General features: G+C 35.1%; 1 protein-coding gene across 1 annotated transcript in view; it reads right to left on the reverse strand.

Annotated features, from left to right (window-relative positions):
* Spt6 (transcription elongation factor Spt6) overlaps window positions 1–26,230 on the reverse strand; it is a 651,062-nt gene that overhangs the window by 567,649 nt on the left and 57,183 nt on the right. Inside the window, exon 4 of the mRNA XM_090401053.1 lies at window positions 11,430–11,573. Coding sequence (XP_090257179.1) covers window positions 11,430–11,573 — 144 coding nt within the window. The remainder of the gene's footprint in view (window positions 1–11,429; window positions 11,574–26,230) is intronic.

Consider the following 26,230-nt stretch of genomic DNA (forward strand, 5'->3'; position numbering starts at 1 on the left):
TTCATTTAACTACCTAGGATGTATGATCACTTATGAAAATGAAAAAGACATAAACGTAAAAATTGCAAAATATTTAAAAATAACAGGTGTAATTAACTCTATATTTAAACCAAACCTAGTTCAAAAACAAACCACACTAAAAGTATACAATACATTAGCCCTACCGGTCTTAATGTATGGAAGCGAAATCTGGACAATAAAACAAAAAGACAAACAAAGATTAACAACAGCAGAAATGAAGTTTATGAGAAAAACTGCAAAGTATACCCTATTTGATCACAAAAGAAACGAAGATATTATGAAAGAATTAAACCAAGAACCTTAATGTCTTAATGTATGGAAGCGAAATCTGGACAATAAAACAAAAAGACAAACAAAGATTAACAACAGCAGAAATGAAGTTTATGAGAAAAACTGCAAAGTATACCCTATTTGATCACAAAAGAAACAAAGATATTATGAAAGAATTAAACCAAGAACCAGTAATAGAAAAAATTTAAAAATATAAACATAAATGGATGGAACACGTTCAAAGAATGAAAACAGAAAGATTACCAAAACAAGCCTTAAAGTACAAGCCATTAGGAAAAAGAAAACCAGGACGTCCTCTTAAACGATGACTTCTAAGGCCGGAACAGGCCATGCTAGGCCTAAATCCTTGATAAGTATGATGATGATGATGATGATAATTCTCACTTTTTTCCTCAAAAATTAAAACTAAAAAATCGTGGTGCGAGATATATGCAGGAATTTTCGGAAACTAAAATTTTCAGGATAAAACTAAAAATGGGTATGACTTACTAATCTCCCATTCGCTATTGCTACTTCTGGCCTCGAGAGCAGTTTCCTTGTATGCGTTGTCAAAGTCATCTATCCAAATAGCATCATCTTCTCTCCCATCCAGGGCATTAGAGATGTCAGTTTTTAAAAATCTCTTGGCAATTATTTCTGATGAAATCATTTTCCAAGCTCTCAAAATCTAGTTGCACAACAGTTCTAATGATAGTCTCTTAATCTTCCCTGCTAGAGTCAGGTTGTAGCTGCCGGCTGCCATCCACTCCATGTAGAATTTTTGTACATAGCCCTTGAATGGTTTGCTGATCAATACATCCAAGGGCTGTAGACAAGGTGTAAGACCACCAGGAATAATGGCCGCATCGGTCCTTATATACAAAAGCTGTTTTATTATTGGCTTCTGGCTGTTTGTCCCAAACTGTTCTAATCCAATCTCTAAGCCAATGTAGTATTCATCCATCCTTTTTTCTTCGACTCTTACATGAATTCCAGGAGGAAGTTTCCCCTTTGGCATTGTTTTCCTTTGAATATTATGTAAGGAGGCAACTTTCTTTCATCTACAGTACTTGCAAGCATGATTGTGCATTGTTGTTTTTCACTTCCAGTTGTGAGTATTGTCACATATTTTTCACCATTTCCTGTTATTGTTGTTTGGTGTGGCATGTTGAAAATCAGGGTTGTTTGATCAGCATTGGCTATTTGTGATAACATATAGTTATTGATCTTCCTAAATTGAATTACATAACAATGAAAATCCATCAATTTATCCTCGAAATCTTTCGCCGTTCTTTGGCAAATGAATGTGCTTCGACAAAGGGAAAGACTTTTCCTCTTCATAAATCTTGTGATCCAACAATGGATCACTTTCAGATCTGTGCAACTGATGCTTCATTTTGTAGCTAACTCATGCATTTTGAAATATAATATTCCATGTGAAATACAGCAACCATTTTTATGAAACCTAACATGTATTCAAGTAACTCTTCCTCCAATTCAGGAAACTTTCCACTTTTAGGTCCTCAGAATGCTTTTCTTGACTTATTCGTGTTTTCTAATGAAAGTTTCTGTTTACGCCAATATCGCACATTAAAGTCAGTCACTGTAAACTCATAGCCTGCTGCCCAATTCCCATTTTTTTCTGCAAAATCGATAACTTTGAGTTTAAAACCAGCACTCTAACTTGAACATTTCTCCATATTTCAAGCAAAAATTGCTAGTAATTTACAAGACTTGAGATATGTAATGAACAATCCTTCACAAATGACTAGTGAGAAGTGAAAACAGAGTGCAAAACAGACAGCAATGATAGGCCAGTAGAGATAGAGCAGCTATGAAGACGTGCATATGATTGGTGTGGTATTAACAAAAGATTGTGCAACTCAATGACAAACGCAAGCCAGCAATTATTAAGTTGAAATGCTGATTCTCTTCAAACAAATTCCATATCTGAAACTGCCATAACAACATTCACATTTCTTTGATGTTTTCATTTGTTTTAACATGTTCACGTCAGGGTAGTGTTTTGCCTGTTTATCATTCTGATGGGACTTCTCGTTACTATTTCTGTATTGTTTGGTGTCGCACAGGCAAGCTCCACTCACACAAAGTTTCAATCCTTCGGTTGAATTTCATTGCTTCTTGTTTGCATGCCGCTTCTGTATCAAGCTGGTGGGTAGATGCTCTCTCTCTCACACACACACACATTAAAAGGCATGTTAGTTTCAATTCACGGTAAAATTTCAGGCCTCTCATATCTGTGGTCTCTAGTCTTTGGTCAAGTGTTTTATTTCTACCTCAGCTATCAGATCCATAATTTAGTGTTTTTGGCTAATTTCTCTCTCTTATTCCATATAAATTTATTCAATTGACTTCCTACCATACCAACTTTGTTCATTCTGTTGTCTATTTCCATATTTAATTTATGATCATTTCCATATTTAATTTATGATCGTCACTAAAAATTGTGCCTAGGTAGCTGAATTGTTTTACTTGCTCTACAGGTTCTCCATACATAGTGCAGCTGATGTTTTCAATGTTTCTGCCTATTTTTATTGTCTTTGTCCTGTTATTGCTGACTTGCATACCAAATTTATTAGAACAGTTATTCAATTTAGTCAGAGAATCTTGCAGACTTGGACTGGATTTATTTAAAAGTACAACATCATCTGCATAAAGTGAAGAGATGAGATTAACATCTCCAATTTTGATATCAGGTTTAATGCCACTTTCCTTAATAATGTGATCGATATAGATAATTAATAACAGAGGGGATAATGTACATCCTTGTCTGATACCAGATTTAACATGAAAACACTTTCAATTCTAACTGCAGACTTAAAACTGAAATGAATACTAAATATTGCTTGATACAATGCCCAATCAACTCCATATAACCATATCAATGTGAATAGCTTTTCTCTTTGCACCTTATCATATGCCTTTTGCAGGTCTACAAAATTTAAATACAGATCTTGGTTATATTCCCACAATATAACAAATATTGTCATATTGTGGGAATGAATAAGCTGGATTCATTTGGCATGAATCCAGTTTATTCTTCATCAAGCTTCCCTTCCACAATCCTTTTTCAAGTATGCTTGCATAAATCTTACCAGGCACACACAGTACAGAAATACCTCTGTAATTCTCACATTAAGTTTTATTTCCCTTTTTTTGTACAGGAAAAACCCGGTTAATGCAAATTCGATATGCGCCGATAATTAGTTAGTGCGACTGAGTGAAATAATGCCATTTCCCGCTTTAAGCGAGTGATTAATCAGTCAACACGATTTTTTTTTACGTAATGCGAAATTTTTTGTTACCAATCTGCGGTGAGCGTAAAAGCTGGAAGTCATTAAGAGACATGATAGTAGCGCTAGTAATACAAGGGTTGCGCGAAATCTGGGATATAGCGATATGCCAGATTTCGCGTCTTATTTAATATAGTTTGGACTATATTAAATAAGAGCAAAAAAACAAGGAAAAGTTGCTACTGCTTCTTTAAACATGTAAATCACCCAAAATAGAAGTGATTTACTGATCGAGATGGAGTGTCTTCTATCACTCTGGATTGAGGATTATAATAAAAAAAAATACCTCTTGGTACAGGGAATATTCAGGCAAAAGCTCTCTATATTTTTACCTCATTGAAAGAGACCAAATTTCAAAAGGAATGTGGAAGCTTTACTGTGAGTTTAGGATAGTTTGACCATTTCAAAAATCGAACTGGAAACTGCACAATATAAGAATAACTAGGGAATCTGCTAGTGCTGATAAAGATTCTGTGGCCAAGTTTTGTGAAGAATAACAAGGGGGATACAAAGGATAATTCGGGAGGGTGATTATGACGATCATCAAATATTCAACATTGATGAAATTGGTCTCTTTTGGAAGTGTACGCCAAGAAAAACTTTCCAAGCTAAAACTGAAGTATCTCAACCAGAATACAAAGTATCTAAAGATCGTCTTATGCTCTTATTTGGAGGCAATGCAGAAGGTGAATTTAAATTCACGCCTATCTTAGTTTATAGTGCGCAAAATTCAAGATCTAATATTTTGAAGAAATCGTTACAATTGGAAAAGAACTTGGATTTAATACACTGGATAATAAAGATGTGAGAAACTTGTTTAATTCCCATTCAGAACAGTAAAGTGAGCATGATCTTCAACTAAAAGAACAGCGTGCATATGAAGAAGAAGAAGAAGATAAGGCGTGCGAACAAGAAGGAAATGTTACGACTAAGAAGCTAAATGAAAAAGACCTTGAGCTAGACTTCAATCACATTGAGCATGCTAAGGAAATTTTGTTTGATGCTGATCCTGATATACAATGAAGCTCCAAAGTCCAATGAAATCTTGATAAAGCGTTCGCCAGCTATCTCAAATTGCATGAAAAAGTCGAGCACAATTCAATACATACATACATCTTCAAGGCCCACTCTTCCTAATTGGGTTGTGGGGGCAACAGCTGCAAGAGGAACTTCCAATGGTCACAACCCTCTGCCACCAAGCTCAGGTGTTCTGGTGGGATTCCCAAACGTGTCCACCCAAGGTTTTGGATATAATCTATCCAGCGAGTCCTTGGCCTTCCACGTGGCCACCAACCCTCTGGCTTGGCAAAGAGGGCCTGCTCTTGTGGCATTCTGACCAGGTGCCCGTACCAATGTAACTGTGATCTCTCAACACGGAGAACAGCGGTTGAGTATTGAGGGTTTCCCGAATTGCAGAGCTTCTGACTCTGTCGAGTTTTGTCAGCCTCGCAACCCCTCGAAGGAACCTCATTTCAGCCGCTTGGATTCGTGTCCGCATTCTTTCGGTCATTACCCAACTCTCGTGACCATAGGTGAGGATGGGGACATAGACTGTATTGAAGACAGCCAGCTTTGCCTTCTGGCTTAACTCCCGCAATATTGAGCTTGCTAAGCCAATTCGAGTATCTAGCTCTACGTCCCATTTTCCATCATTCGTGAATATGGATCCAAGGTATTTAAACTTCTCCACCTGCCTAATTGGGACTCCACTTACATTTAGAGTGCACTGGGATGGTTGTCTTGAGACCACAAATGTTTCAGTTTTGGCCACACTGATCTTCATTCCGGCATCTGCACAAACAGCTACAAACCTATCCAGGGTCCGTTGGAGGTCATCTGTGGAAGAGCTAAGCAGAACTAGGTCATCTGCAAAAAGCAGACGTCCAATGCCTACATTTTCCAATTCTGACACGCTCACTGCCTCGGCTATGCCTATCAATCCAGTCCATAAATATTATGAAAAGGAGGGGTGACAGAACACAGCCTTGGCGGAGGCCAATGGAGACTGTGAAAGGTTCAGACTTTGTGCTGTTTACCCTGACACAAAACTCTGGGCATTCATACATTGATTGATGGCAGCTAATAGTTGACCATCCACTCTATACGCCTGTACTACTTGCCAAAGCTTATCCTGAGGAACCTGGTCATATGCCTTCTCCAAGTCCACAAAATATGTGTAGACATTCCTGGCATATTCCCAAGATTTCTCAAAGACTTGCCTTAAAGTGAAGATTTGGTCAGTTGTGCTTCTACCAGGACAAAAGCCACATTGTTCTTCCTGGAACTTTGACTCAACTATGTTCCTGCACCGTCTTTCCAAGCACTTAGCATACACTTTCCCAAGCAGGCTGAGCATAGAGAGAGATGCCACGATAGTTACTGCAATCCTTCTGGTCTCCCTTCTTAAAGACTGGTATTATTATGCCTGTCAGCAATTGCTTTGGTTGTAAATAAAACAATTCAATCTTTACTTAATTTTTTTGTAAAAAAAAATAGCTCAATCAAATGTTTAAACATTAAATAAAAATTTAAGCAATTGATTTTTATTAATTAAGAAAGAACTTGACATTGTCAGCATCCAGGAATGCATTAGCAGAGCTAATCTCAGGTGGTATGGTCACTTAAATAGAATGGGAGAGGAAAGATTGGCAAAACAAGTGTTCTCTGCCAGGTTGGTAGGAAAACGACCCAGAGGAAGACCAAGATATAGGTGGATTGATACGGTACAAAGTGCCTTAGACGATAGAAATATAAGATCTGATAATGTTGGAGTCTTGACAAGTAACAGATTGATTTGGAGGAAAATTGTAGATAGGAAGTTAGTAATGATGTAATTTTTTCATGTAGTACTGTCATATCCTGTACACCCCTTGAGGGTACATGGCAGGAATTTGATGATGATTTTTATTAACTCTCATGACTTAATCCTCTAATATAGTTTATACTGTAATTTTTTTTTTCCCAATTTATGCTAACCGATGGATGAATTAATGTTATTCCTATTGTTTATTGCATTTGCTAAACACGATTTCGCTTAGTGTAATTGCATTAAGCGAGGTTTACCTGTATATGGATACTATGAGAGCTCTACTCCAATCGTCTGGAAGTCGTCCCTCTGTCCAGGCCTTCTGAACTATGTAGTGCAGCCACTGCAAGATTTTTATTCTTCCATACTTGAGGTTGCAAATCATCTAGTCCTGCTGACTTTCCAGATTTCAGGCATTTTCTACTTCAAGTACAGATATGTATTCCTGATTGCATGCCTGTTGAGTGTTTTTTACCGCTGTGCTGTTCACTATTTGTTTCATTTAGCAATTTTTTGAAATAATTACTCCATACATCTAGGATATCTTTTTCTCCAGTTTTTATGTCTCCTTTATCTCTAATTCCTTCTACAACACTCTTTCCACCATTTCTGAGCTTTTCAACAGCCTCCAGAATATCTTGCCAGAATACCTTCCTAATATTCATATTTTATGTTCTTGCCAAAATTTTTCCACGACTTTTGTTTAGCTAGCTTTATACAGTGTTTAGTTTTTTTTTTTTTACATTTGTCTCTGTATTCTCTAAGAGCACAAGCTGACGTATTCACCAGGAACTTTTGATATGCTTTCTTCTTTTTCCTTCACTGCCTCTTTAACTTCTTGTGTCCACCATGGAGGTCTGATTTTTCTATCCTGGCAGACAGCATCACCACATGCCTCTCTGGCTCAATGTTTTCTTCAGGGTTTGTCACTGAATCTCCAAGGTTTTGTTCCTTTTCTCAAACTCTTTTATTTTTTCTTGAATAATGTTTATGTATTTTAGTCTACAGTTCATATCTGAGAGCTGCTCAACTTTTATTCACTTTAAAACTTTCTTACATGTTCTTCTTTTCAATATGAAATTTAATTTTATCCTGCTTGAGAATAAATCACTTCCAATTTCAAATCCTCTTTGAACTCTAGTGTCCTGGAACAGTGAGAAAATGCTCATCCACTATGAGCAATAACATAGTGAATGAGACTTTTCTTATTCCTTGACTCTTCTCTCCATGTGAATTTATGCACATTTTTATGTTGGAACATTGTGTTAGTAATAACCAGTCCTTGTCCTGAACAGAAATCCAACAGGTTTATGTCATTATTATTAGCTTTGCTCTTTTCTCCAAATTTTCCCAAAATATTTTTGTATGTATTTCTGACAATCATTTCCTACTCTGCTATTTAGATCTCTAACAGGGACCAACTTTTCCTTTTTCATTGTGAAAAGAAAGCACAAAACTCTTCAAATTCCATAAAAGTCAAATATCTGGTACTCCAATCTAATCACTACAAATACCAAAATTCTTTTGTACAAAACCACCTGTCAAGCTATATTTACATATGAAGGTTGTCCAGACATGGAACATCACTACTCAAGCAAGCAGTTAATAGTATTGTTCATAGACAACATGCTTTTGAACAATACTGGATATACATAGCAAGATCACATTCCTAATATTGTCATTCTTGAAGAAAGCCAGTAAAGACCTCTAATGCAAACAATTAAAAAAAAAAGTCAATTGAGATGGTCGAGACACCAGCTTAGATATCCACCTTCACCTATGTTTAGTGATCTTGCTCTATACATGCCAAGTAATGGACACAGAGGAAAAGGAAGACCAAGAAAACAGCAAGTTTTGGCAATACATAAGTAAACTTCTTTTTTGTAGATGAGACTTATGAACTATCACCATTTGACATTTACCATTCAGCACAAAACAGAGCAACTTGGTTCCATCATCAAATAGACTATACTTCCATGAGTTTCAGATATGAATATTTCTGTGTATGTTTTGCCATTCATAAATGAATAAATGATGATGAGGATGGCAGGTAATTTATAGTAAGAATTAAAGAATGTATTACTTTGTTTTATCATCATAACATCTTCATCAAATTGCCGACCTGTACCCTCAAGGGGTGTACAGGATATGACAGTACTACATGAAAAACTCACATCACCACTAACTTCTTATCTACAATTTTCCTCCAAATCAATCTGTTACCTGTAAAGACTCCAACATTATCAGATCTTATATTTCTGTCTTCTGAGGCATCTTTCACTCTACCAATTGACCTATATCTTGGTCTCTTTCCCATCAACCTGGCAGAGAACACTTGTTTTGCTAACCTTTCCTCTCCCATTCTGTTTAAGTGACCATACTACCTGAGATTAGCAGAGTTAATCTCAGGTGGTATGGTCACTTACAAAATGATGTATAAAATGATGGTATAGCATGACAGAATTTCATCATAGCATTTAAATTGTTAAAACATCATCAACAATATCTATATAAATTATACCAATACCTTGGGCAAGTATTTTTTTTTTGTGTGTGTGGCTAGTAGATTTAAGTTATATTTCTGGAGCTCTGCTTGAGACCCAGATGCAGTTTTGTCAAGAACTTATCATTTTTCAATAGTAAACTTCACTTGCATTCAGCAGTATAAAATAATTAAGTTCTTTCCATCTGCTGCAGAAAAATCCATAAACATGACTTGGATATTTATGGATTAAGATTGTGTGCAAAACTCTGGATAGTCTACTGGATTAAATACCAGTGATACTCTGCTTCAAAGATGAAAAACCTTCACTTTGCAGATGCATTGCAATACTGAAATCACTAATCTCAACAAAACTGCTTTCATCTGTAGAAACTAGAGTTTGAAAATTAATTATATATAATGAAAAATCAATTAGAAAGTAACATCTCCAGCTATCACAAGAAATAATGGGACATGAATTGGGGGGGGGGGGCATCTGGATTCACTCAATCTAGACAGCTAAAAAATGATAAAAAAAAAAGCCCTCGTCTTTCGTAACAGCCTAAAAAAAATATAACATTTCAACAGATAGTAAACTATATCAAACTACCTGACAGGCTATTTTCCTCTGTGAAATATAGATCTGGAGGAACAACTAAACTGTAAGAGCAATGAGAATAATAACAACTTTAATATCAGATACCAAAGAAGTGTCCTTGTATATATATGGCATGAACATGAACAAATGAAGCGATTCCAAATGAAAGCAGCATTGATGGGCAACCATAACGATCTTAATAGATCATTCAGTCATCACTTAAGACATCTGCTTGCTGATTATTTTAAAGATCTGCTGTTATATAAGATACATATAGAGCAGTATGGTAAGGAATCCCAAGCCAGAATGTATTGTAATATCAAACTGAAATGACACCTTTTCATGTGTGTGAGTGTATAAGTCTACTAATGCATTTTATCTCCCCTAAAGGAGTAGGCAAGGCCATTTATCCATTTATGGATGGAGATTGCTTTCCTTCTAAAGGAAAGCAATCTCCATCCTTAGACATCACGGACAGTTGCCCAAGGGCATCAATGATTTTAAGGCATGCAGGAAGAAGAGTGACAACTGCTGCCATCTCACGGTCCCAAACACTATAAAATATTATCTGAATTATTGAAAGTTCTATGATTAATTTTTTTGAATTGTAGGATTAAAAACCTTAACTGCCTGTGCCAGAGATTGAATAACTCAAGTCAAAGAAAGGCTTTAGAAAAAGTTCATCTAGTTTGCAATAAGAATAGAATTTATGAAGTTTTTCCTCATGTGACATAGTCCTATGAATGTCATTTCACAGGTCGTATATATGCTGTATTATGCTATATTTTCCTCCTTACAAACACATGTTGAATATAAACTGATAATTCACAATTTTTAATACCACTCCAAATAATTTACTACCTAAAACAGAGAGAAGAAATGGTCTTAAATTCAAATGAATTAATGTATGCACTTTCAATTTGATCAACTAAACAGTATTACACATCTACAGGGTGTTCGGGATAAATTTGACATATTTATAATTAATTATATTTTTCCGTAAGTTACATGTATTAACACACACTTCTCTTCATTTAAAAGTTTGGACCCTTCTTCATTCATATACAAGATGTCAGAAAGGATGGATAGCTGGAACCCACCTGAATCATGGAAGAGAATAACTTGTATCATGATGATTCGTGCCCGCCATCAAAATAAGGATATTACGACTGCTGCCCAATGCTCCCTGAATACAGTAAAAACAATCAGGCATGAACTAGAGACTTGCAATGGTGACTACGAGGATGTAGCAAGAAGAAAGATCCCTAGCAGACGATCTGATTGCGTTCGTACAGCAGAATTCCTCGCAAATCTGCAGGAACAGGTGTTGAAGAACCCTGGCATTGGAATTCGGGCTTTGTTCGTGGAGTTGCTAACTGTAGTCAAGCCCTGGATAACAAGGGTAGCCAATGGTAGGCCGTATGTATGGCAGCAGGATTCGGCCCCTTGCCACACCTCTGGGAAAAGTCAAAAATGGTTGTCTGAAAATTTCTACGACTTCACCAGTCCAAATGTTTGGCCTCCAAACTCCCCAGACCTTAACCCCATGATTATTTTGTATGGGGCGCAGTTGAAAAAGACACCAATCGCACTTCCAGTAATACAAAAGCCCAGTTAATGGATAAAATTAAAACAGTTTTTGTGGCCCTTCCCAGGGAGACTGTAGCATCAGCTTGTTCGAGGTTCCGAAGCAGAATTGAAGCTGTGATCGATGCTAATGGTGGTTATTTTGAGTAAATCTTGTTGATAGTATTGTAATTAACTCTGCCTGTAATGTTTTTTTGTCAATTCATTAAATTTAATAGATACAAAGATTTTCTTTTTCCTTACGAAACTGTCAAATTTATCCCGAACACCCTGTACATGCACTATATTTTATTTTAAAAAATTGTAATACATGGATACAATATTCAATTCAAAAAGTGAACACTAATTTACCATGTCGTCTCTTTTTTCTTTTTCCAGACATGTCATCATCATCATCAGACTCATCTTTTTCTCCACCATCTCCATCATCTTCTTCCTCTTCTTCATCATCATCATTAATCAGGTCTTTCATTTCTTCTCGTAACGTCTCTTCATCTAATGAATCATATTTGAAAATTAGATTTGATTTTATTAAAAGTAGGTTTATGTACATGCACTTAACTAGAAAAAAAATGTTATAAACATCTTTTAAAAAAGTGGAATTTTACATAATGATGTTGTAAGATCGTTTAAACTTTAATTGTTCATATTTTTAAAACCAAATTAGAGCCTATTTAAGCCATATTTAAACAGTAACATTCTACCATGTAGTACACAAACAGTATATCATGTTCTCTGTAAAAAAAACTTTAGTTGTTCATATTTTTAAAACCAAATTAGAGCCTATTTAAGCCATATTTAAACAGTAACATTCTACCATGTAGTACACAAACAGTATATCATGTTCTCTTTAAAAAAAACTTTAGTTGTTCATATTTTTAAAACCAAATTAGAGCCCATTTAAACCATATTTAAACAGTAACATTCTACCATGTAGTACACAAACAATATATCATGTTCTTTGTAAAAAAATTTACTAAGCAATACCCTTGATATAGTATTTTTATATGAACACATGCGATCAGTATGTTGCACTATTAACTGATGTGTCCTCTCCTTCTCATTTATTATTAATGAAAGAAAATAAACATTTTCCTTCTAAAATCTTTAGCACTAATCATTGTAATGTTTTAAACAATTAGACTTCTACTAACCACAATATAAAAAAGAAAGCTACAATGGAATGAAAAACTTACTTTTCTGACCAAATAAATCAATAGTTAATTTTTTTTTTCAGATAGCGTTTATTATTTCCTTATTCATATTTTTTAAACAAACAGCAAATCCTATTTCAAATATAATAAAGAATATATATCAAATATTAGAATTAACTGTTAAGGGTAATCAAGAGTTTTTGAAATATCTTTATATTACATTTTCATTGGGTGTGAGAATAATTTACATACAAAAAAGTTATAATTATTTAAAAAGATTTTCTTTGTGAGCAAAATGATACATTTATGTTTAATACTAAAGTGATTAATTTCTCTTATTTTTAGAATGAAAAAAACAAATAATCTGAGGGCTTTATGATTTCAAACTCAAACACACTGCATCTGACTGGTTCAAAAAGTTCAATGTTGGTGGTATCACTCTATGATTAATCTCATTCAAGATAATTTTCAATCAATCCTAAAACACTACATCAAGTATTAATGCTATCCAGACTTTTCCCTGTTGCTCTTTCTTTCTTTTTTTTTCCTTTTTGACATGTGGTCATGTCATATGTTCCTCCAAATGCCCTAATCATATTTTATCCTGTGAAAATACACTATATCAGTCATCACATTAAAGTCACCTCTTCATCCCATCTCTTCAAGACATTAATATATTCATAAACATGTACAGATTGCTGGGAGAGCTGGTACCTGAAGAGAAATGTGCAATTTAATCACTAGCAAGAGCAACTGAAATTGTCAAAATGTCCTGAATCACACCATAACAAGCTCATTCATGACAATGTAAAAATTTGCTCACCAATTCCTGTGGTAAACTTTTCATCAAGTGAATTGCTAATCATCATGAAAACTGATTATATTGTAAAAATAAATGCACACCAATAAATAAACTGAGTTGAAGAAGTATTTGCGATGATCATAATAAGAATTCAGTTCAAGAACAAGGTCAAGTTGTGCATGTGTGATGGTGGAATTTTGAGAGTGGAGGTTTCAGAAGAGTTTTGCTAATTTTTTGGGTTTAATAGTACAAGATTAGCTAGCTTTGCTCATACTGCAACAAAAACAGGTAAATCAGGAGCTTACATATGCCTAAAAACTATACATAAAAGTTGAAATTTAATACAATAAAACATAAATTAATACTAATTAACACAAACATAAAAACAGTGTAGAAAAAAACAAATGTAAAAGAAGAGTATAAAACAAATGAAAAAATGTAAAAATTATTAAAATTCATAAAATGCACATAAATCCAATTTAAAAAAAAAAAAATATATATATATATATATATATATATTTGCAATAACAAACTAAAAATATATATACTTTATATAAGGTGGTAAAAATTAATTGTCTGTGAAAACTTAATAAAATAATGACTGCACTCTCATCGGCGAAATGAGAGTAGTCGATTAAGTTTCACAGAAAATCAATCTATTTAAAATGAATTAAAAACAATTCACTGTGGAAAATTCATCACGGAGATTATTCTTTGCAGAGAAAATTTAAATAATATTGTAATGACACACACATATGAAAAACTAATGTAAAACAATACATATTTTAGAAAATATAGTTTCTTTCTATATTATTTATTTAATTAGATTTTTATTTCATTTTTTTATAATACTTTTATTCTGTATAAAGTGAAATTAAATATTAATTTAATAAGCCGAAAGGCTATATAAATATAGCCTTTCAGCTTATTACTAATTTAATAAGCCTTTCGACTTATTAAATTAGTAATTAACAATAAATATAGGAGTACACCACTTCGGCAATTCGATAGTAGAGGTATGCAAGTTCATGTTCACTTAAAACCTTGATATTCCAGGTCTACCTACTCACTGATGAGACCTCAAAAAAGGTTGAAACTGGTCTGAGTAGTGACCTCTTCTCATAATGTAAAACAATATATATACATCTCTTAGGAGCTGGGTTTTACATTATGAGAGAATATTAAAGTTAGTGACGGAGCTTGCTCCACCTTTACATGGAGTTGCCCTCGTGTTGTACTACCCAAGTAATCATTTACACTTGGGCTCGTCGATAGTTTTTTCGGCATGAAACTCAATGGATTTCGATCCAGGTTTCATATCCAGCTATAAAAACATAAAGGGATTAACTATCCCCCTTTCTATTGAAATTAAATATTTTGTATTTTACTGATCAGCTGCTTCCCTAATTTCTGTTTATTTCTTAAAATGTTAATATTTTTTCTTCATATTTAGATGCTACAAACTCTATAGATGAGATATTCATATTTTACGAAAATGTGATAGTGGTTAGGGAGTAAGAGCACCAAATTTAAGAATGTTTATTTACTTTTTGTAACCTTTCACTATTATTCTATGCACTTAGACACTTATCCAGATAGAGAAAGTAGCGCTACTTAAAGTACAATACATATTTTAAAAAAAACTGCCGTGTAATATCTAAACTAGCAGAAAATATATACATAACAATTCAGTGGTGAACTCAGGATTTAATCTTGGGGTGGGTGTGTGGGGGGGGGGATTTGAGAATACACTACACATTGCATATGACCTATGACTGAGCATCTGCAGTGATTGCCAATACATGATACCCGTGATCTCCTCTGGTCCAGCTCGGGCAAATGAAGTAGCGCTCAGTCCGCACGAGCACTACTTCATTCACCTTGCGTTCACAGCAGTCATGATTCCTGAGAGCTATAGGGTATTCCCACCTTATGTGACCTGCTAATTCATAAGTAGTATAGAAATAGAAGACATGACAGAAGACTTCATAAATGCCATTTCCTAAATAAAAAATGAATTTTAATTAGGAAAAGATTTTTGGAAAATTTTCTAGTGTTTTTTTCCTTGTTCTTTTTTTTTTGGGGGGGGGGGGGGGAGTGCCTTGCCCTTCCTAATTAAATAAATTAAAAAATAAATCTAATTAAATAAATAATACAGAAAGAAACTATATTTTCTAAAATATGTCTTGTTTTGCATTTGTGTTTTATACATGTGTATCATTACAATATTATTTCAATTTTCTCATGACTTGCAAAGAATATCCTCCACAATGAATTTTTCCTGTGATGAATTGTGTGGATATGGTCAATTAAAATATGAGTCATGAATAGTCCAGAGTCGCAAAATTCACACATAGACATGTCGCTCGTCAGAAGGAAGGAGTGGATGAGATGACAATTCTCTATATGGAGCCGTGCAAGAACGACAATTCTAGTGGTAGCTATCTTCCAAGATAGCTACCACTAGAATAGTAGCCAATTTTGTCTGATAATCTGTGTGTGGTACAGGCAGATAATGGATATTCAAGAAACGAGCTAACCTTACTGCAGCCTCATTTTCCTTAATCACAACATGGCTTGGAATCCAAGAGATGTGTACATCAAAGTGTAGCTTCCATACCCAAAGGAGGTGTTGAATTTTGGAGAGCACTGAATGGTGCTGTAGCTCTAGACTTCGTATTGCCTGAATTGAACTTTGCAAGTCTCTAATTTGCACCTTTGATAGTGGTGAGATCTATATTTTAGTGCAAGCTTTATAATACAGCTCTGCTATAAAGTTTTTACATTCTAGTAAGATTTGTGTAGACATAGGATTATCTGGAAATGTGCAGAAAATTGCGCTAGGTATTTTGTGCCCATCTACAGAAATTGCATCTGTGTAGATGGGTGCAAAATCAGAGCATTCAGTTTTATGAGGTTCAAAGAGCTGCTGGCAGAGAACAGTAGGGGAGGAAAATTGCAGTGGCCTGCTGAAAGAAAAGATGCATGTTGGCATGTTATGACTACCATGGAAGTGAGTTTGGGGCATTGAGCTGTGTTGTCCACTGCTATTTCTAGAGCTTGTAGGAGAGTTTTATGGCAGTCTATTGAGCATTGTAAAGATTCTCCCATTGTAGCAGGAAGATAGTTCGATACATGGAGTGCTCTGGCAGGAATTTTATTTTACTTACATATAACATAACTGCCCACTCAGTCTCCAAAAGTTAGATAGGGCTAAATGGCCTTGCCTATTCCCGTATATGGGAATAAAAAGGCGTTAACTGATTTTTTTTTTTTTTTTTTTTTTTATAACATAGGTAGCTTTTGGTGCCAAAGTGACAAAGGTGGTTAATTTGCCTTGATGTACAGATTAGATGTGCGAAATGCTCCAGTGGCAATTCTGAGGCTAGATGTGAGTAGGGTCTAACCATCACAGTGTACTCTCCTTAGCAAGAGCATAGACTTGAGATCTGTAGTCAAGTTTAGATCTTATCAATGTCTTGTATAAATGAAGCAAAGAAAATCTGTCAGCATTACAGCATGTAGAACATTCATTGCGTTATGGCACTTGTCTCGTAAATGACGTATCTGATGGAGGAAACTGAGTTTACTGTCAAATATCAGTTCCAATAACTTGGCTTCCAGTGCAACTGTGATTAGTGATTGTCTTAGTTGGAGTTCTGGGTCAGGATGAAAACTACATCTGCAGCAAAAGTGCAAGCAAATTTCTGCTGTGAAAATCTAAAACCATTTACAAGCACCCATATTGAGAGATGGTCAATGGCTTGCTGAAGCCGTCTTTCTATGACCCTCGTATGACCCTCAGAACAGAGGATGGTAAAGTCATCCACATATAGGGCATTACTTACTGTTGGAGGAAGTTGTTCTGTTATCGAGTTGACCTTGATTACAAAAAGTGTAACTCTTAACAAACTTGTGGGACTACCTCTTCTTGTTATAGGGTTGGGAGAGGATGGTTCCCATGTGGACTTAGAAGATTTGGTTAGATAAAAAATTTTTGATAAATAGAGGGAGATTCCCTATAAGACCAAAATTATGTCTTTCAGTATTAAATCTACAAGCAGTGTCATGTGTTTTTTCCACATTAAAGAAAACCGATACTAGATACTCGGATTTTAGGCATTCAATACCAATACTAGATACTCAGATTTTCGGCTGGAGGCATCCAGCCAAACAAAATGAACAAGAGTAGAATATTTTCAGAAGTTGATTGTGTTCTGGAAAAGAGATTGTTTCTCTCAAGAAATCATAAAAGATGAAAATGAACCATTTTTTCCAGAATCTTGCACAAGCAGCTGGTCAGAGCAATTGGATGGTAGCTTTTTGGGAATTATGGATCCCTTCCCTGGCTTAGGAAAGGTAATTATAATTGCCTTTTGCAAGGTATCCAAATATATGCTCTCACAGAAAATTCTGTTGTAAAGGTTCTCAATCCATAGCCAATGTTGACACATGCTGTACCATCTCGTATGGGCTATTATCTGGTCCAACAGTAGCTGTACAACATTTAAGAAAAGCAGCTTTCGTTTCTTCTTTGGTCTCTTGTTCTTCTGTGCCTTTCAAAGAAAAATGGATTTGTTGTTTTTCTGCCTTGCTTTTTTGGGCACGGAACTTGCAGGGATAAGATGTTGCTGATGTTTTTTTGCAAGTCTCCCAGAGTGTATCAGCAATCGGCGTTGTATAAACAACTGCACAACCATTGTGCTCGAGGATAGAGAACCAGTAGGTATATCTGCCTTTGTTGGTGGATCTTGATATAGAAGAAGCAAATTGGATCCCAAATTTCTTTTGGCTCTGACACCTGATGTGTCTTGCTTGGGCTTGAACTCATTTAAAAGCAATTACATTTGTTGTTGTGGGGGTATCTGCTGAAAATACCCTATGAAATCTTCTGGGCTTCTTGGATGCTGTACAATCATCATTCCACCATGGCTTACGAAAACATGGGAACCAACTAAATGTTTCAGGAATTGCAGTTGTAGCTGCTGCTATAATACGCTGTTACATGCTTCACTGATAGGAGATGAACTGACTGTTGCAAAATAAAAAACTGCTAATGAAGAAAAGGAGGACCAGTTAGCATGCTCAATTTTTCACCTTGATATCTATGATGTAGTAAATGGTTGCCATTGTAGAAGAGTGGATGTCACAGGAAAGTGAGTGTTTCCAAATGGATTGTCATCAGTTTCCCACTTAAACAGTAGGAAAAGGGAAGGTGAGCAGAGCGTAAGTCAATAGCAGTGAATGTTCAGGTAGGCATATGAAAGGTGTTACTTCCTGTGTTTAAGAGGAAGAGATTGTTGTTGAGCATATGATCAACAACTTTTCCTGTGATCTTTGTTCAGGCACAACCCCACACACAGTGTTATGTCAATTAAACCCCCATTAAAAGTAAAGGGAATGGTAAATGCAATATGACATCAAGGTAATCTTGAGAAAAATCAGCAGGAAGAGGGAGGTCGATGTAACATACTCTTATTTCCGAATGAGAGTCAGATAGAAACTGCTTCTATACTAGTGTTAATTTGGATTTGTTGGAAGGTGATGTGGTTACCCACAGAGACCTGTCCAAGGAATTGCCATCCCACAAGGATGGCAACTCTTCTGTGGGCAGGTCTATCTGCTATTCTCTCCTTATAAATAATGGGAACATTACAGAGAGTCGGATCATCACTCAGTTTCAGGTATGTTTCCAGAAAGAAGAAGCATATTGGTTTATACTTCTGTAAGAGAGCTTCGATGTCTATGTTTTGTTGGAATCCACAATTACATTGTAGGAATGTTTTATTATTTCTTTTTTGGTGGTATCTTCTAGCTTCCTATGATGAGTGGTTTTGTTTTCATTAGTCTTGGATTTTTTTTTTCTTTTTTGAGAATTGTGTTTGGCCAGTATTCATCATTTCTTCTTTTTCTGGAAAAATATCCAAGACTTTGTCAAATTCCACTTCCTCTAGAGCAAGGTTTCCCAAACTTTTTTTTCTGTGGCCTGGTTATTTTAATACTATGGCCAATAGGTAAAATAAAATAGATTTGAATGTTCATAGTTTTCATTTATTATTATTATAATAAAGAAGCATTTACTCTTACAAAAATATAAAGAAATTAAACTAAACCCAAGTAATTTATTAATGAGAAGTGTGGTGCTATTGTTTGTTAACTAGAAACTTCAGGTTTGGAGGAAAAGATAACTTTATTCTGAAATCCAGTTCGACTTCCAATCGGTTTCTATATTTATTTTTCAGAAAAACCAGTGTTGAAAAGCCTGTTTTACACTTATAGTGTTGTGACAAAAGGCATTAGAAATTTTATCGCTTTTTCTGCTAAAACTGGGTACTCTTGATGGCAAGACAGCCAAAAATCCATCAGTGGTATCGTGTTGAAGATATCTTTAAGTGCCATATCACACGACAGTTCAATTATAGATTCAATATCTGAATCCGGCAATTCTGTCTCAGATTCTGCGTTCACTGTAAAAGAGTTCCTTACCCATGCTTTGTTGCTGTTGATTGGGGGGAAATATTCCTTCAGACTTACCTGCAAGTCCTAGCATATGTCCCTTGACAAGAGCTGAAATCTCATCTGGCATGGAACTCATATTATACTCTTTTTGATTTTTTTGTTGCAGCTACCACCTTTTCTTGCACTTTAAATACAGTTACATTGCTACCTTGTAATGTCAGATTTAAATTATTCAAAAAATCAAAAATGTCACAAAGGTAGACAACCTTGATTAACCAACTGACATCATGAAAACTATCTTTGAATTCAAATATTACATCCCTAGCCATTGGGGTGATGTTGGTCTAAGAACTTCATCCTTCATTTCAGTAAGTCTTCTTAAAACATTCCCTCTTGACAGCCATCGCACCTCGCAGTGTAAAAGATGTTCATGTTCCCTCCCCATTTCTTTGCACAATGCAGTGAATATTCTTGAATTCAATAGATGAGATTTTATAAAGTTTATAAATTGTACACTCTTGCATAGTTGCATTTAAAAGCAATGGCATGGCATTCTTTTGAAGGCCAATGCTTCTCTGTGAATGCTACAATGCACCCATACACAGTCTGGTGTATTGATCTACGGCTTTGATCTTCGAAAAAAGTCTAGTACATGTGCCTGCCATTGTGTGGGTTCCATCGCTACTCAGTCCCACACATTTCTTCCATTCAATGCCCTTTTCATTGATGTAATTTGCAATCAAATTAAAATCTTTGGCTGTTGTTCTTGTTGTCAGAGGTTTACAAAAAAAAAATTCTGTGCGAGTTGTATTGTCACAATCGTATCTCACAAAATACATTAAATTGGCATTGTCCGATATGTCTGTACTTTCATCGAATTGCAAGGAAAAAAAATGAACTCTTTCAAGTGACCTACAACAGTTTCTTAGATATTATCTGCCATCTCCATGATTCTACGCTTCACTGTGTTATTTGATAGCATCAGCATATTTACTACTATCCAGTTTTTTATCATATATTTGAGATGCTAACATTTTCATTGCTGGAACTATTAATTTCTTGGCAACTGTGTAAGGATAAAAACCAGTTTCAGCAATTAATTTTGATATTTCATAAGAAGCCATTACAAGGTTTTCAGACCGAGTTCCCTGAGAAAAATTCGAAGACATAGTCTTCTTAGTAACTATCAGTTCTCTCTTTTTATTTATAAAGAAATCTATTGGCTTATTACTGTAGTTCAGATGTTTCAATTTCAAATGTCGCTTCAACTTTGAAGGTTTCATGGACTCGTTCGAAAGTGCTGCACAACAAATAACACAATGGTTTGTCATCAGCACCCTTGATGAAACCGAATTGTATGTGATCCTCAGAATACTGTTGGGTCCAGTACATCTTTTTTGTAAGAGTAGTAGACAACACATCATGCAGCTGTTTGTTAGTGCTGTTCTCAGAACTCGTGCCCGGCTGCATGTCACTCAATTGTTCAATGGTGCTAATCAAGAGTTTGTAACCGGCACTTTGTATGTTGGTTGTTTTATTACCCAGCATTAAATGGGTAATGGCAAGCGAGATGAAGAAAGAATGAAATAAATTATTTAGAAACAATTATAATAATTATGGTTGTTCAGCCAAACCCACCAGGAAAGGTACACATAATCAGCAAATACAAAAAATTACGCTCTCTCTCAATACTTAACTCAAACTGAACAAGCAGAGCGATTACATGGCAGGCGAGTAAAACAAATGCCAGACCGCCAAACGATTTAGCTAGTGGCATGGTTGCCGCCCCACCATTAGTTAAGCTACTTTACCACAAACAAAAAGACTGTGAAATGGCGACGCGGATGGAGCGCGTTTTTCATCTCTATTAAATTATTTATTCATTAGTCCCGATTAAACACTATTTACTTGTATTTTAGAGTTTTGTGAAAAAAAAACCAAAAATGAAACACTTAGGTTTTCGAGGTTTTTTAGACAACCCAGCATTTAGCTTTCGTGACCAAGTGCCGGATCGTGACCCACCATTTATGAAACGCTGCTCTAGGGCATTCAGTATGTTGATTGTTTTATCTTTCTGGGGGGGGGGGAACCAGTATCCATGCTATTTATTGATGGGCCATCTAATAAAGGTTATGGAGTCATATCTTTGATCCTCTGTGGTGCACATTCCAATAGTTTTTTTTTTTTAATAAGAGAATTTTCATGTAGGGAGACCCTTTCTGAGTTATCTTCAGGAGTGAGGCCATAACGATTTCTCTCTTTCATCTGCTCAGAGGAGATAGCAAACAAATCACAGAGGAGATAGCGAACAAATCATATCTTTCAGGGATGGGATGTTGTATTTGTGAGAAGGCAGGATTGACATCTTTGTCAATGTCCTGACAAACTTTCTTTATAGTTCCTTCTTAGTATAAGAGGGTTTAACAGATGTTGTTGCTACTGTTGTAGTATACTGTCTTTTTGCTTTCTGTTGCTTTTCTCTTATAGTGTTTATTTTCGTGTTCTTTACTGTCATATCGAGCACAAATAGCAGACATGACAGGCAGTTTGAGAATGACCATATTTCTGGTGTTTAAAGTACCATAAAAAGTTTGGGATGTAGAGCCTACTGGACAGTTGAGATATCCTACTTTGAGAGATGTTGTGTTTTTTTGATTTGTTAAAGGTAAGGTTAACGTTTCTAGTGGGAAACTGATGATCATCCCTATGTATATTCTTCTTGTGGTTATCACTCCTTGGTCCTTGAATTGGAGCATATCTCTTCATCAGGAAGATCCCATTCAAATATTATGCTTCTACAGGGGTAATTATCTGTCCCTTCTTAGTATAGTATAGTCAAGGGTGTTGACCCTTGCAAGCAAATCCACTACCTGATTGATCCTGGCTGGGCCATTCAGGACTAAAGCAGAAGGAGAGGCCAAAGTAATGCAATACTACGACTAACCCCCCCCTTCCTTTTTGGATGTCCATAAGTTGCAGTAAGGCGTGTTTACTCAGGCGAAGTAGAGCAAAGAATATGGAAAGAAAAGCATAGACAAAAACGAAATGGACCAGTACCATCAATGGGAGCTCCCTCTACCATGAACAGGCATATCATATGAAGGGGTTTAAGAAGGGTATACTACGTACTAATCTGTATTGTCAACAATTAAAGTATTCATAGCTGTTTTCTGGTACTTCCTAGTACTGGTCTATTGAAAGTAGGCAATCCTCAATCAAGATAATGCAAGACCATGAACATATGCACACTTCTGAAGCAAGAAAAATCAAGGAACTGGAGATAGAGCAAACTGCCCAGACCCAGCTCATTCTGATTATCACAAACAATGGTTTGTGATAATGCTTCTAAATCTGAGATAGTCACAATGGAATGTTAAGAGTTTTTAAAAACTGCAAGTGGAAAGATTAATCAATGATCTAATAGCACCTAACTACAAGAATGGACACTGCAACACAACCTTTTACAATTACATGGAATCCTTTGGATGATAGACCTTGAAAGGATAGCACCAAAAACATAAGAAGTGGATCCTTAACATCCAACCATTATTAGTAACAGGAATAAACAGAGTCCAATGTCAATGTGAGTTGATTATTAATCAACAGCAAAATTTGCATTTGTTCAGGAGTTAGCTACTATGTAGCTCAAAGAGGAAGATTAGTATGTCTGGGTGAAAAACTAAGTTATAATTTGGTTTTTAATTACTGATGATAATTCAGTATGCAGTGTTCATGTGACTTTCATAAGCTTTTTACATGTTATCATAGTGCAAATGAAGAAAATTTAATTTTTGGTGTGTTAATTATTAGATCCTGTCATCGATTGTGCCAACTGTAGAAATGGCTCCAATTGGTATCAGATTTCTATACTGAAATCCAAGTACACAAGATCTATTATGATACAATAAAATTCTCAATTTTATGCACCATCTAGTGCTCCTCATTTAAAGCCTTATAGAAAAGTTACATAAATATTCTTTCTTCATTCTTCAAGATTCACAACTTTTTTCCTCTTCCGAAACCAAGGATTTCCAAGAAAAATGATCAAATAAAAAAATAAAAATCACTAACACCTTTTGTTCCCTTATGGGGAGCAGGTGAGGCTAATTTAGCTCTAACTTTTGGAGACTGAGTGGACAGTTCAATCTCTACCAGTAGCCAGAGATAGACAGATGGTCCAAGGCTATTACTAATTTTAATCATCATCCAGTGAAGAAATTGGCAGGAAAGTGCTGCCATCTCATGGTCCTTAACCCTAACAATGTTATTTTTATTTATTTTTTTTATAAAATAACATATTTAAAATATGTTTTAAGTAAAATATCCAATTTAAAAGATGTGAAATAAAATATTTCAGACAATAACAATATGTTATTGTCTGAAATAGTGTGGGGTTCTACAGTCAATTTTCTTGACTTTATGGGACAAAATTTGGAAAAAATGTTAATGTAAATCTTAATTTCTTTAAATTATTAAAGAAAAAATTTCACCATAAACAATATACCAAGGTTGCTCGTCAAAAGTTGTCTGACCAAAAACAAGAGTTAATTCTTCATAAAAAAAAAGGAACAATAGCATTTTGCATCTTTTATCTTGAAAGCCTTTTTAATTACTGCATCAATAGCAATATAAACTAAAGCTTTTTTTAAACATTATGTGGGAAACTTTCACAAAGAAGCCCTCCCCAAAAAAAGGATAAAAAATTTTCTTGCAGTATATATATATATATATATATTATAATCCACTTTGGCATTTTCCCTTCAAAATAAAATATAACAAATAAACCAGTAATAATTTTTATCTTTTATTTACTTACATGTTTTTGAGCACAACAACCAAAATCACACCTGTGAGCTGTTTAGTTAACCTCACACACAAATATTTCATTACAGAGAATTCTACACTGTAAATTGCATTTGTACATCATTTAATGCATGCAAAAAGAAAGTTCGCAAAGTCATGCATATAAGTTACATTATTACCATTTGGTCCTATGAGATCCATAGACAACCAGTAAGAGCATCAGTTAGGCAGCATTTAAATAAAAAGCATCCATAAATTAAGACATTTCAGTCCAGTAATCATTTAAATGCAGTTCATACAAAGGTCAGAAGACTTTATAGAATTATTTTTAATTATAGATTTTTATTTGTCTCTTTTTTGTTTTTCACTTTTAAACGCATAAGTGTTAAATACAGAACAGATATTATGCATTTAGAAAGGACCCAATATTACTGAAATAACAAAACTTTTGTTTGATTTTTAAAATTAACACTCATTTTTCTTACTGAATAATTTATGCAATACTTATTACTTAATTGAAAATCGGAAGTATTATAATAACATGAATGCTGTTTTCCACAATGTGATTCTATTTGAATGGATTTATATAACATTATGACTAACAAAATGCATTTAAGAACACACTCTGAACAAAAAGATATCCAACACATATTCAAAGTCATCAAACAACACTCAGACATACTAGTTTATCAAAGGAAGAACATCAATCCATAAGATTACAATCAATAAGACTGCAGGCAAAACCTTGACAATTTGCTACAGGTAACAATTTGCATTATTTTATTAAATTGATTATCCTAGTTTAATGACACAATGTCGCAATCACTGTATGACATCACTTACAAAGACCAATGTCCAAATCCTACTGCAGATAGTCTTATTTGAAGATAAAAAATTCCTCCTAAGTAAACTAGTCTCTAATAAGGAAGCAGCAGCTGCACTGTTTTTTCCGACAAGTCCAATTCTCCTTTCATTCATAGAGGCAAAGTGAAATGCATGTGAAAAACCTAATTAAGTGAAGTCTTGAAAAAAATAGATACTATCATCATCATCAAATTCCTGACATGTACCCTCAAGGGGTGTACAGGATATGATAGTACTACATGAAAAAAATTACACCATCACTAACTTCCCATCTACAATTTTCCCCAAATCAGTCTGTTACTTGTCAAGACTCCAACATTATCAGATCTTATATTTCTATCGTCTAAGGCACTTTGTACCGTATCAATCCACCTATATCTTGGTCTTCCTCTGGGTCGTTTTGCTGCCAACCTGGCAGAGAACACTTGTTTTGCTAATCTTTCTTCGCCCATTCTGTTTAAGTGACCATACCACCTGAGATTAGCTCTTCTAACACATTCCTGTATGGTGACAATGTCAAGTTCTTTCCTAATATCCTCATTTTTAATATGATATTGCCATTGATGCCATCTGTTCACACACATAATCTTTTTCAGGACTCTCATATCTGAGGTCTCTAGTCTTTGGTCAAGTGTTTTACTTCTGACCCAGCTCTCAGATCCATAAGTTAAAACTGGTTTGAACACTACAGCTAATTTAGTGTTCCGACTAATTTCCCTCTTATTCCATATGAATTTATCCAATTGACTACCCACAATACTAGCTTTGTTGATTCTGTTGTCTATTTCTATATTTAATTGTGAAGATCTGATCCTGACAGCCTTTATTTGGCCTGAATCCAGCTTGTTCTACATCCAGCTTTTCTTCCACAATTCTTTTCAATCGTTTCTCAAGATCATGCCAGGAACACTCAGTAGGGAAATACCTCCGTAATTCTCACATTCAGTTTTATTTCCCTTTTTATATATGGGTACTATGAGAGCTCTACTCCAATCATCGGGAATTCGTCCCTCTGTCCAGGCTTTCTGCACTATGCAGTGCAGCCACTGCAAGACTTTTATACCACCATA

This window comes from Typopeltis vanoorti, chromosome 11 (assembly GCF_054136105.1).
Source record: "Typopeltis vanoorti isolate ZY-2024b chromosome 11, IOZ_Tvanoo_1.0, whole genome shotgun sequence".
Lineage (NCBI taxonomy): Eukaryota > Metazoa > Arthropoda > Arachnida > Uropygi > Thelyphonidae > Typopeltis > Typopeltis vanoorti.